This window comes from Cajanus cajan, chromosome 2 (genome assembly GCF_000230855.2).
Source record: "Cajanus cajan strain Asha chromosome 2, NIPB_CcT2T_4, whole genome shotgun sequence".
NCBI classification, from domain to species: domain Eukaryota; kingdom Viridiplantae; phylum Streptophyta; class Magnoliopsida; order Fabales; family Fabaceae; genus Cajanus; species Cajanus cajan.
Genome location: NC_138518.1, coordinates 15,698,945 through 15,713,057, shown reverse-complemented (window position 1 = coordinate 15,713,057; position 14,113 = coordinate 15,698,945). Strand labels below are relative to the sequence as shown.

General features: G+C 30.3%; 2 protein-coding genes across 2 annotated transcripts; one reads left to right on the top strand and one right to left on the bottom strand.

Moving 5' to 3' along the window:
• Positions 1-6,739: 6,739 nt before the first annotated feature.
• Positions 6,740-9,230, top strand: LOC109813278 (large ribosomal subunit protein eL8y). The gene is made up of 6 exons (XM_020377447.3): positions 6,740-6,907; positions 6,990-7,242; positions 7,338-7,507; positions 8,402-8,530; positions 8,684-8,776; positions 8,877-9,230. The coding sequence occupies exons 1-6, from the start codon at positions 6,755-6,757 to the stop codon at positions 9,006-9,008; spliced, it is 930 nt and encodes a 309-aa protein (XP_020233036.2). The 5' UTR covers positions 6,740-6,754; the 3' UTR covers positions 9,009-9,230.
• A 3,015-nt stretch (positions 9,231-12,245) lies between these two features.
• Positions 12,246-13,202, bottom strand: LOC109813272 (retrovirus-related Pol polyprotein from transposon TNT 1-94). The gene is made up of 2 exons (XM_083069453.1): positions 12,845-13,202; positions 12,246-12,640 (listed from the first exon to the last, which is right to left on the bottom strand). Exons 1-2 carry the CDS (start codon positions 13,200-13,202, stop codon positions 12,246-12,248), a joined length of 753 nt encoding a protein of 250 aa, XP_082925579.1.
• Positions 13,203-14,113: the final 911 nt, after the last annotated feature.

Below are 14,113 nucleotides of genomic sequence, written 5' to 3'. Positions count from 1 at the left end.
AACTTCCAATACTTCATGAATAACCATGAATTGTATGGTGAGAATATTGGAAGATTTTGAGGGAATTTGTGAGTTTCAGCCCAAACTCAACTTGCTTCTTTACCTGAAATTGAAACTTAAAGGTGAAGGTTATTCGATTCTTAGGTCTATAGTACGATTGATTTTGTTTAATTATTTTTCATTTGCAACTTTCTACAACAGAAGAGGAAAAAAAAAAAAAAGGTTTCTGTGTGTGTTAGAAATTTTAATCTTTGTATATAAATTTTTTATACTTTATTCTTTATGAAGAAGCCAAAAGACACATGTTTAACTCCTATAAAAACGCTCTTAAGATCTATAATATGTTTGATCGTTAAAAATAAGATAAATATTTGACTATATTTTTTTATTTATAATTTAAATGTTCTTCAATAACCTCCTTGACTAACACAAGCAAAGAGTGCCGGTGACTTTATATTCACCCAATTGAATCTTTTGAATTTTTTAACGGGATCTTAGTCTTTTATTGAATGGGAAACATAGACTGAGATATATTTAATCTAATAGTCTAATACACTCATTTAATACGATCACATAAAATAAAATTTACTAATGATAAATATAATTATTTTATAATATTAGTCCTCAATCATTATTGAAATATAAAACTTTAACAATATATAATTTGTATGGAATTATAAATCTCAACTTCATTGTGTTACCAATGAAAAAAATGTTTGGATAAATAATAAAATAAAATATATTATTTATTTATTTAAGTTCATAACATCTAATTTAGTAGTTTAATGAACTCACTTAATTTGATTACATAAAATAAAATTCACAGTAATAAATAAATAATATAATTATTTTATAATATTGGCCACAATAATCATTTGAATATAAAATTTTAACGATATATAATTTATATGGAATTATAAATCTCAACTTCATTATGTTACCTGTGTAAAAAAATGTCTGGATAAAAAACATTATTTTGTGCAAAAATAAATTATATTGTCAATCAATCATTCATCTTAGTGTAAAAAATTGTTAGATTTTTTAATAATTATTTTAAAAAATATAGTTCGACAAATTTTATATTAATATTAAACTGTACAGGTTATTGTGCATATTATAAGAGGTTAACTTAAGCCCAAATAAGAGTTTTTTTTTTGTTTTTTATTTCCTGCTAAATGAAAAAAAAATGCAAATGAAACGTTGAGTTTGGGGAATTTATATAGAAGAGTGTCTGCTATTCTTAAATATTCTTGGTAATAGATTTCGTTTTTATAAAGAAAAAGAACTTCTATTGTTATTTCAATGACTATATCGTATTTGATAAATTAATTAAAATTATAACACAAGTAGTGTGCTCCTTAACAAGTGATAAGAAGACCGAAGGAGTTATTCCTCTTATTAAAAAATTTAATTAATTAAAAAAACAAAACAAAAAAAAAATACAGTGGTTTATTAGTGAAAAAAAAAGAGTTGAATGGGGAAAGTTTTTTTTATTTTTGTGTGTGAAAAAAAAAAGATAGACATTAGAAAAAGGGGTTGAATAGCGTCTATTAAAAATTTGTACTTTTTTTAAGTAGTGAAGTAATAGCATTAACAATAAAGAATATAGTAAAAGAGACAAACAAAACACATGGAAATTTTTATACTAGTTCATCTCAACAACCGAGATTTCGTCTAGTTCTCAATACAACCAGATTGAATTCAATTATCTTTAAAAAGATATAAGTATTCTTTCAACAAGTCACTTCTAACTCAAACCTAAATATTTTTTGAATTGTCTCTCCGAGCAATTTACCCAAGTATTCTTTCAACACTAAGCATTTTTCAGCTTCAATACCAAGTATTCTTTTACAATCAAACCTCTTTAAGCTCAAATGAATATTCTTTTACAAACAAGTTTCTACAAACTCAATCCTATAACAACAATTATATTTAGGTGAAGTTTTACAAATTTTGTTTCATCTTACAAACAAAATGTGATAAAACCAATTAAGCACAAATGTCTTTACAAAAAGAATAAATAAATATTTATTCAAGATATTCTCTTTTTTGTAGTTAATCCATCATTTTTGTTTATACTCTTGAAGTTCTTTATATAATAGTATAGATGAAGATAACCAAAATAAGTTAAATAACTTTGCTAAACATGAAATAAATTGAAAAATGTTGAAAGCTATAAACTCTTCCTAAAATTTGCAACTAAGTTTTGTCATTATCAAAAAGGGGAAAATTATTGAATCTAGCCTTAATATATGTTTTAATAATGACAAACTCTTAGTTTCAAATTTTAATATTGAAGAGTTCTCATGTGAAATACTAACAAATTTGTTTAAGTGTTTCAGGCTTAATACTCAATAACTAAATAAAATGTTATAGCTTAGAAGCTTCAACATATATCACTCAACCTACTTGAGCTATCTTGTAGCACCAAGGTCTTGGATGTTTAATGAGCACATAATGTTTAATGATCAAAGGAGTTCAAGATGAATGTTTTCTCTCAAGGGAAATGCCTTGAAAACTTGACTCAAGAGACCAGTTCTTTAAACCATTTATCAAAAGATTTTAGTTAAAACTCAACTTCTTAGAAGACTAAAGTCACTGCTCAAAAGGTTGAAGATAAGGTTGTATAGAAGGTAACAACTTTTGAAGAAAAAATGGACGACACTAGAAAAGGAAAGTACAACTGCTATTAGCACAACTTGAAAACTAAGCCAACCTTAATGAAGGCTATAAAGGAAGACCAAAACTATATTTATAAAGTAAGCAAGATCAAAGAGAGTAATCAAAACACAAACTATCAAACTTGTAATCCTTGCTTCATACTTTGGTTTTCAAAGAGCTCCACTTCTACATTTGTACATTATAAGAAAAACACAAATTTTTGACAGACATAATCCGTTGATAAAAATGAATATTCGTTGGAAATAGAAAATTTTGACGGATGCAAATCCGTCAAAAACAGGGTTGAAAAAAAATCGTTGGAAACAATTTAATCCGTCATAAATTTCCGACGAATATATCCATCAGAAATTGTTTGAAAATCTTTATGCGAGTCTGACGGGTAAATCCGTCAGGAAATTTCTATTTAATTTTAATAAATTTATTAATGTAACACCCCTCATATTTGGCCTCTCAAGAGTTTCATTTCACGACACTTCATATGCTTTGTCCTTACTTGCACAATTTATGGAAAACTTCCCAGAAGATCATCCATCCCTATATTATTCCAAGTCAAACATGCTTAACTGTGGAGTTTTGATGAGATAAGTTACCGAAAAGTAGATGCATGTTGTTAGTATAGGTAGTACAAATTAATTCATTTAAATCATCATCAACTATACAGTCTCATACTTGTACGATCTTTGGATCCCTCTCATTTCAATGTGTCCGGACTGTTATAAAAATATAATAATATATATATAATAATTATATTACCAACAATAATAATTATATTATATTTAATTAATCTTTATTTGTATATATACTTACTTTTATAATTAACAATTTACTTATTTCTATTTAAAATTAATATTATGATACAATTTAAATAATTTATTATAAATTTAAAAGTTTAAATAATAATTTATATATTTTAAATTATTATTTTTATAATTTATAATGATAATATAATTTATAAAATTATAAATATTTATTTATTACATACTTATAAATTAAATTTTAACATTTTAAATAATTATTAATTAACTTAATATATTTATTTATCTTAAATCTAAGATATAAAATTAAAAAAATGTATTTATCCTTATTTTATTTTCTAATTATCAACCATTAATAAAATACTAATTTAAAATCTTATCTAATTATATCATAATATTTTCATATCAAATTTAAAACTAGATATTAGTTATACAAAAATATCAAGATCATATAGTAAATTGTCAATAAGATTCTAGTTAAATAATTTAAAATAATTAATTTTTCAACTATATTGTTTGCAAATAATTTATTCCAAAGTTTTTTAATCAATTTTTTTCTATATTAATTATTAGTAAAATTTAATAACTTTTAGTTTAACAGTTGGACCGATGAAATTCGACATACACTATGAGTTATTGAGCGGAATAATTTTATCAAGAGTTACTTTGTGAGTCATTTGATTCCTCCTCCCTTCTTTCTCTCTCTCTCTCTATATATATATTTAAAATTTTATTGATCTTTTTTAATATATGATTGTCAATTTTTGTCAAATTTTTTTACATTTTTGATAAATATAAATTTGTCAGAAATATTTCATCGGTAATATAACTTTTCCTACAAATTTTTTTCCATTGAAAATATTCATTTTCTGACCGATTTATATCTATCAAAAATTACCAAGGAATACATCCGTCGGAAATTACCGATGGATATATCCGTTGGGAATATAAATTTTCTGACAGATTTGTATCTATCGAAAATATAAATTTTTCGACAAGTTTGTATCCGTCTATAATATAACTTTTCCTACGAATTATTTTTCCGTCGAAAATATAAATTTTCTGACCAATTTGTATCAGTCAAAAATTATCCGTTGGTAATTTACTTTTTTCTTGTAGTGGTATCAATCTTGTAATAGATAAAAGAAGTGTGAATATTCCTTAGTGGAAGCTCCAATATAGGAGATTTAGTTGTAACCTTAGCATAGTGATAGGATACACGAACCCATTTTTGTAAACACCCTATCCTACCTATATCCAAGTTGTAAAGGTGTGGGAAAGAAGGAAAGAAATCACAATAGGTGGTTGTGTTTGTGAGGTTGGGTGTCTCAACAGGTTAAGGGAGAAATCTCAATAGGTGGGTAAATAGAAATCACTAACAATAGTTGACTATGTAGTGGAGAATCTGTATTAGTAGGTTGTTGAAGTTGTAACTTGAACAGTAATGGTTGTGATAGTGAAAAATCTCACAAGGTTGTGTGAGGGTTAAATGTAGCCTAGTTTGAGATAAACTAGTTTAAAAACTCAGTGTGTAATCTCTCTAACTTTATCCTCACACTTACTATACTTATTTTATTGCTTTATATATATATTGTTGTATAATTTGTTATTAAAATTGAACTGTTCAGAAAGTGGTTTCATAAGATAACTAATTTGAAGACTCAAAATGTTACTTTCTGAAAGACAAATTTTCACAAAGAACAGATTTTTAAAGATCGCAACAATTCAACCCCTTTCTTGTTGTCTAACATTCACTTCAATATAGCTCCATAATAGACAACAAACTCAATTTGCATAGTGCAAGAAATTGTTAAAGTCTGTTTTACACTTATCTAAAATACAACTCCTCCAACCAACAACAAAAAATATCCAAAAGTAGGTTTATCATCATCTAGACAACCAACAAAATATGTATTAGAATAGCCAATAACATCCAACTTATCTACTCCCTTGTAAACAAGCATGTATTCTTGTCTTTTGCAATTATCTCATTATCTTTTTTAACAACCCAATGAGCATACATGGGGTCTGGCAAGAATCTACCTTATATACTATAGCAAAAGACAAAATAGATTTTGTACATATATACTTGTGCATACATCGGGCTATCCACTATATTGGCATAGGGAACATTTTCTATAGAACTCTTTTCAATGTCATTCTTAGAGCATTGATCCTTACACAACTTATTCTCTTTTGGCAATAAGAAAATCATCATACATACAATTCTCCATGTTAAAATGCTTCAAAACTTTATCGATATAAACCTTTTGGTATAAATCCAAAAACTTGTGAGACCTATCTAAATGGATCTTTATACCCTAAAATAAAATATTTTTCTCCATGATCCTTCGCATCAAAATATATTGACATTTTCTTTGTCTCAACAAGCATATCATAATTATTGCACGCAAGTAAAATATCGTCCAAATAGAGAAAAGAATAATAAATTTACTCCTATTGACCTAGAGGTATAGACGTTGGTCTACTTTATTCTCTACAAATCAAATGGATGTAGTAATCTCATCAAATTTCATGTTGGTGAAACTTTTTATCATTTATCTAGCTTCAACCTTTTCAAAAACAACATACGTTTTCCCAATGGAAGCAAATAAGTCTTAGCACGTATCATCAAAAAAAAAAAAAAAGTCTTACCATTATTAAATTGAGGATAGCCTTCACCAACTTGATTTTCAATATATTAATAGTATATCAATATCTATACAAATACATAAAAGAATACTCCTCTTTATAATCGATTCTGATTTCCACTTTTCATTGGAACATTGCATTCTTTAATTACTTAAAAAATTAGAAAATTAAGAGTATTCTTTTATATGTACACCTCCTTTTAAAAAAAAATTAAAATTTTAAAATATTATTAATTTTTTGTTTTAAATTTTTTAATTTTATATCCATAATATTTAATTTAGTACTTTTTTTTCACACATCTTTCCTCCTTTTTTCAATTTTTACATGCACCCCCTTATTTTTCCTTCACCCTACCTATTTTGGTAACATGTAAAAGTTGAAAAAGAAAAAAAAAGTGTGTGAATAAAAAGAAGAAAGTAGCAAATTGAAAGTTAAAAGTGTAAAATTAAATTTATTTTAAAAAAATTATAATATTTTATAATTTTTTTTATAAAGGAGGTGTACTTATAAAAAAAAAAGGAGATATATATATATCATGAGACTTACAATATTTGAGAAATCAAAACGCAAATAAGCCAAAAAAACTTTTAATTGATTTTCATTAACATTTTTGCGTCTGGAATTTAGTTGGCCCAATTGTGCATCCTTATGAATTGGGCCAAAGTATGCCCGCTTTGCAACAAAGATGGGCCTGGCCGAAAACCCAATGTTTTAATTTAGGGTTTGTTCCTCCTCCAGAAACATTTCTCTCTGGCGGCAACGACACACAGCACACCGCGTCCAAAACCTTTCTCTCGCGGCACCGACGCAACGCAATGGTGAGTCTGCGTTTCCTTCGGCACCTTCGTTTCTTGCTTTTGCTTTTTCTTTTGATTTTGACTAAGCGATTTTCCGCAACAGGCTCCGAAGCGAGGTGCGAAACCAGTGGTAGCAGCAGCGAAGAAGAAGCCGGAGAAGGTGACGAACCCGCTCTTCGAGAAGCGCCCGAAGCAGTTCGGCATCGGAGGCGCGTTGCCACCGAAGCGTGACCTCACGCGCTTCGTCAAGTGGCCCAAGACCGTCCAAATCCAGCGCAAGAAGCGCATCCTCAAGCAGCGCCTCAAGGTCCCTCCCGCACTCAATCAGTTCACCAAGACCCTAGACAAGAACCTCGGTACCTCGTTGTCTCCTTTCGTTTCGCTCGCTTCTGTCCCTTTTCGTGGAGTGAAACGGTGTGTTTAACTTTAACTTGGGGTTTTGTGGCTGCAGCGACGAACCTGTTCAAGATGCTGCTCAAGTACAGGCCCGAAGATAAAGCGGAGAAGAAGGAGCGCTTGTTGAAGAGGGCCCAGGCTGAGGCTGATGGGAAGCCCGTCGAGGCCAAGAAGCCCATTGTTGTCAAATACGGTCTCAACCATGTTACCTACCTTATTGAGCAGGTCTTTTTCATTTGTGCTTGTTATTGATAGCAGTGCTGAGCTAGGGTTTTTAATTGTGGTTGGATACGAAGCTGAAAATTGCTAACCTTGATGTTGTTGCAGCTGTAATTGTGCTTGTGGACTGTGTTTTGAAAATTGGATACAATATCATAGTTTTTCTCTGATTAGAATTGAAGTTTTGTCTTGATGATACAAGCTTAGAATGGTTTTTGAGAATTTCTCTATTAAAAATAAAAAACTTTCTTTGGTAGTGACACGAAGCATTTTTAGCTTCTAGTCAAATACTCTTTAACTATTCTTTTATTGTGATATTATCAAGATGAAACTTCAATTTTGATGATAGAACAACACATTAGTAGCTATGATACCGCATGTATGTTTTATTTTATCCTTTTGAAAATGTTGATGGTGGTTTAAATTTGTGAATTGTGTTGTTGTTTGGAAGTTTATGATTATATAAATTAGTCTTTAGATTTGTGAGTGGAATGGAATGCATTCATGAGAATTTGGTTTTTAATTGAGTACAGTACCTAGCCTAGTTGGTCAATTTCCTATGTTTGGGTGTAATTGAGTGGAACATAAGCTATCGTTCCAATGCTTAGGTATTTGTATTGAGGAATGCAAAAAAAAGTTGTTTTGACCCCAGCCTTGTCCTTTAGGGGTGGGGTAGGAGAAGATGAAGAGGGTATTGGAGGGAATGAATGGAAATGCATTTCATTTTTTTTTTTTTTACATTCCAATCCATCTTATTTTAAATATCATTCCATTTTGTAATGTTCTACTGCATCTCTTTTCATCAGTCCTAAAATAACAATTTTTCCTTGTGTGGAAGAATATTCATAAATATTCTCCAGTCATATTTCACTAACAGTTTCTTTTATTTATTTTTGGCAGAATAAAGCACAACTAGTTGTGATTGCTCATGATGTGGATCCAATTGAGCTGGTGGTCTGGCTTCCAGCATTGTGCAGGAAGATGGAAATTCCATACTGCATTGTCAAGGGGAAAGCACGCCTAGGAACGGTAAATATATTTATTGACTGAGGCAATTCTTACAAAACAGAACATGATGTTTTTGGTTTTTGGAACATTGCTGCATATGTGCTTTTAGAAAGTTCATGTGAATGAATCTATGATATATGACTTATTCAGTTAATTCATGTGCCCTTTTGACAGGTTGTCCACAAGAAAACTGCTTCAGTTTTGTGTTTGACAACTGTCAAGAATGAAGACAAACTGGAGTTCAGTAGAATCCTTGAAGCGATTAAGGTGATTTATCTTATTATTTTGTTTGTCCAGGATTCTTTTAATCGATGAAATTAACAGACTCTAATTGGTTTATGGGTGTTTTACTTATTTTTCTTTTCAGGCCAACTTCAATGACAAGTATGATGAATACAGAAAGAAGTGGGGTGGTGGGATCATGGGTTCCAAATCCCAAGCCAAGACCCGGGCAAAAGAGAAGCTCCTTGCCAAGGAAGCAGCCCAAAGAATGTCCTAGATTTACTTGTTTTTACAAGTTTGAGGTTGTCATTTTTCTATATTTTATATGGGAGCATATACAAGTTAAAATGTGAGGTCTCACTTAATTTTGGTAGTTCGTAATCCACAAGTACTAATTTTGATCTGTGATTTTCAGTAGCTATTTTTATAGACTTAACATGGATTGGTTTCCTTTTTCAGTTCAGGAGTTAATGTTATCATTAGTAAGATTTTGCAGCAATTTAGTAGTGGCTCTTTTTTGTGAATTGTTCTTCCATGTTTGTGATATGCGAATATGGCACTTAGTTTTTAAAGCCTATACGACCGAAAATAGGTATATGGGGATACAATATCTTAAAATGATATGCAGCAGTTTAGTAGTTTATGTGCTTCATGTTGCTTAAACATTTGATCGTGGCCCTTTCTCTGCACATGACGCCAACTAAATGACACGGCTCTTGATAATATGTGTTCTGCTGTTCCGAATTCTGTTAGGCACACCATCTACGTAGCCTTTGGTAGACAAATTAGAATAGATTATATCATGTAGCTTTCATTGTGTTTGGTGCACTTAAAAATAAAACAAAACGGACCATGGAGTTAAAAGGAGGCGGTTCCTATTAGTTCTACCATATACAACAAAATAATAGAATGTTGCAAACCGTATCATTATATGTTTATAGTTTTGGTGTTTTTCATCTCTTTTGTTCACAGGCTTGACTGCTTTTCAGTGTGGTTTCTATCGAAATAAATTTTACAAGGATAAATTTACTAAAAGTATTTGCAGAGAAGGAAATAATGAATTTGCCTTTTTCTACTAGTAAAATTATTTTTTTTCATTTAAGTTCTCTATAAATTACGTCCAAAAGGATTTTTTTTTAAATTTTTTTTGAAGTGTTTATCTGTGTAATATTTTGAAGTGTTCATAGGGAAATAGTTTAACATCTTCGATGGAATTCATTCCCCAACTTTTAATGTAGGTTTCAACAGGCGTTCTTCCATATTTCTTAGATAAATAGTAATAAAATCGATATTTTTCTCTTATATACTTTTCCATTAAATCAAAGTTTAGTATGTCACGAAAAAAGCAAAAGGTTTGTTAAATCTCAAGTGATCATTTACCTTTGAAAAATATATCATCTTTAGTTGTTGTCATCACTAGGCATAGCAATATCTGGTGGATATGGGATCTGAGCTCTCATCTCTGTCTTAGTTAAGTATCGGTTATATTTGTATTTGTTCAAAAAAATAATAAAATAATTTTTTTTTGTAAAAAGATTAAAAAAATAAAATTTTAACATACAATAATAATTATAAGATTACATGATTGAATTTTATTTAACAAATTTAAAATAAAATAAAAATTACATGAATATCAAGTTAATTTTTTTAAAAATAAATTAAGTTTTTAGAAATTTAAAATGAGTATAAGGATGGATATGAGACGGGTATATATAGTCATATTTGTCCTTGTACCATAGCCTATTTATCTAACTAGTTTATATTTTTGGACCCAACAGATTCCAGTAATTTTCAACTCTTCCTTGCCACAGTTCCTGTATCACAGGACCAAAGTTAAGCACATAGCCTATTTATCTAACTGTATCTTTGTTATTTCAATAATTTATATGCTTACAGGAACAAGAACCTGATTATAACAAACCAAAGAATAAATTGCATATTCCAACTACCGTATCCTTTTCAAACATTTCATTTGAATAGCCAAAGTCAGCTAAGTTGATTGAAAACTTTTAATCAGGGTTTACATGCACACAAAGCAATTGCACAACCTTAACAAACAGTGGCTAAGATGATTGAAAAAACTGAAGTATTTCTAATAATAGACATTAATGGTTTAGCCAGGAGCATTCAGCTCAAAACAGGTAATTCATGCATGGATGATAGAACACAAAACAATGCAAGATAACGAGATTGATTAATGAGTATTGTTAATGGAGTCAAGATTGAACATGGAATACTGTTAAAAACTAGAACAGAAAATTATAACAGAAACTGGAACAGAGAAGTAAAGTGTCTGTTTTGGTGCTTCAAAGAAAGAGGAAGAAAAGTGGTCACACTATTTCATTACTCTTTCACTCTATTAACGTAAAATTGCATTACTCCAATATAGGTCAAGGAGGTTTCTAATATGTAGTACATAGGCTGTAGTAAATCTCCACAAAAAAAGGACAAACACTCCTATTTACCTAAACATTTGACCAAGCAACAAAAAAATCCCTTAAAATAAGGATTAACACTTATCTACACCTAACCACATCAGTAGCAACTAAGATAGAAAATGAAATAGACATAAATATTTAATATTTTCTTAAAGTATGTAGAAAAATCTCAACTTCTAACACTCCTCCTTGAGATTTTTCTTGGATACTCCAAGCTTAGATCTCAACATTTCAAACTTGCTCTTGGAGAGAGCTTTGGTCATGATGTTTGCAATTTGATTCTCAGAGCTGCAATGCTCCAAGCTGACTTCCTTTGATTTCTCTACTCCTCTGATGGCATGATATTTCACTTTGATGTGTTTGGTTCTACCATATAGGATAGGATTTTTTGCAATTGCAATGACTGATTTATTATCGATCCATATGATAGTAGCTTCATTTTGATGTTGCTTCACATTATACAAAATTTTTCTAAGCCAAATAACATGATTTGCAGCTGCTGTAGCTGAAATATACTCAGCTTCAGCAGAGGATTGGGCCACTACTTCTTGTTTCTTTGAATTCAATGTGAAGACACCACTCCCGAATGAAAAAACATAGCCTGAGGTGCTCTTGGAATCATCTATACTACCTGCCCAGTCACTATCAGCATATCCTTGAAGCTCTCCACTCTTATTCTGTAGAAACCACAAACCATAATCAGTTGTACCCCTTAAAACCTCAAAACTCATTTTGTTGCACCATAATGAACTTGACTAGGGGAATGCATAAACTTGGACAACAAACTAGCAACAAACGTTATGTCAGATCTGGTGGCTGAGAGATACAACAAACTTCCAATTAAGCTTCTGTATAAAGAATCATCAACTTTAGCATTAGCATCATTAAGTGATAGCTTCTCATTTACAACAAGGGGAGTGTCCACTGGTTTACATTTCTCCATATGAAACTATTTCAATATCTCCAAGACATATTTTCTTTGGGAAATGAAGATTCCTGCATCACATTGGTATATCTCCATTCCAAGAAAATAATTCATTTGTCCCAAATCTGACATTTGAAATTCATTCTCCATATCATGCTTGAATTGTAGAATCACTCCCTATGACCAGCATATCATCAACATATAATGATATGATGAGCTGCATTTCATTCTTGGACCTTTTTACGTACAAAGTGGCTTCATTTTCACTTCTATCAAAGCCTTTTTGCAAAAGGTAATTATCAATTCTGGTATACCAAGCCCTTGGTGCTTGTTTCAATCCATAAAGAGCTTTATGGAGTTTGTAGACTTTATTTTCACTTCCCTTAACTTGAAAACCTTCAGGTTGATCAACATAGATGTCTTCTTCAAGCAAACCATTTAAAAAGGTTGACTTCACATCAAAATGATAGATCTTCCAACCCAATTTTGCTGCCAATGCTACTAATATTCTGATTGTATCATGTCTTGCCACACGAGCAAATGTATCTAAAAAATCAACTCCATACTATTGATGATAGCCTTTAACAACTAATCTAGCCTTAAGTTTGTTTACAGAACCATCATAATTAAGTTTGGTTCTATAAACCCACTTAAGACCAATTACCTTTTGATTAGTTGGCTTGTCTACAAGCTGTCAAGTATTATTTTTCTTGATCATATTCATCTCCTCCTACATAGAAACTCTCCAACCTTCAATTTCATCAGCTTCAGTATATCCTTTTGGTTCAAGTGCAACAACATTACACCTTTCGTAAATTTCAGCTAGATCACTTGTGCCTCTAACGGGAGAATCAACATCATCATCCAAATTTTCTTCTTCACTTTCTAAATTTTGTTCTTGGATATTGTCAACTTCAAGTTGCCTTTTGCTTGAGGCTTCTGCTTTGGGTTTCTCCCAATTCCATCTAGATAGCTCATCAAACTTGACATTTCTACTGACAAGGATCTTCTTAGATGTTGGATTATAAATTCTATAACCTTTAGAGTTATTGTTGTACCCCAAGAAAACACCAACTTTAGATTTTTGATCCAATTTATCTCTTTTCATTCTAGAACAAGAGCACAACACACAACCAAAAACTTTAAGATGCTCCATTGAAGGCTTTCTTCCATGCCATGCCTCAAAAGGTATTTTACCTTTCAAGGCTTTAGTGGGCAACAAATTTAGTAAGTATATTGAGGTATTAACAGCCTCAGCCCAAAAAGATTTTAGGAAAGCCCTTTTCAAAGAGCAAACACCTTGCCGTTTCTATAAATGTTCTATTCTTCATTTCACTCACTCCATTCTGTTGAGGAGTGTAAGGAACAATTAATTGATGCTGAATTCCAGCTTGGTCACGAAATTTTTTGAACTCATTTTGAACTCACCTTATCTGGGATCTACCTCATTTTTTGTTCTAGAAGGACTGAGAACGAGAAGGGAGAGAAGGAAGGAGCTCTAAGGAGAAGTGCTCAGATTGTCTCAGAATGCATCAAATTGCTCTTATCGTCACAAGAAGGTACAGGGAAGGGAAATGAGTAATTCATGTGTGGGATTATAAGAGAGAACGAGTAGTGGCAGAAATCCCTAAACTCCTAAGATTTTTCTATTTCTTTTCCCAAGCCGAAATTGATGATCCAATTAGGTTCTAAATTGAATTGGGAACTTGTTTATTGTATTATTTGTAACATCCCATTTTTCAAAAAGGTTATTATTATTATTATATGATATTTGGTCAGAATTATTTTTATAATTATAGAAGAATATTATTTTATACATTTTAAATAATTATTGTTTTGGATAATTACTTTATACAAATTAAATAAGTATTTTTATTAGCATTTTAAATAATTATTTATATGCTTTAAGGGATAATTTGTGAGTTGATAAATTATAATTTTATTATAAAATTTAAAAGGTTGATTTTGTATGATATTTTAATATTGAAATTATATTATTATTATTATTATAGAGGAAAA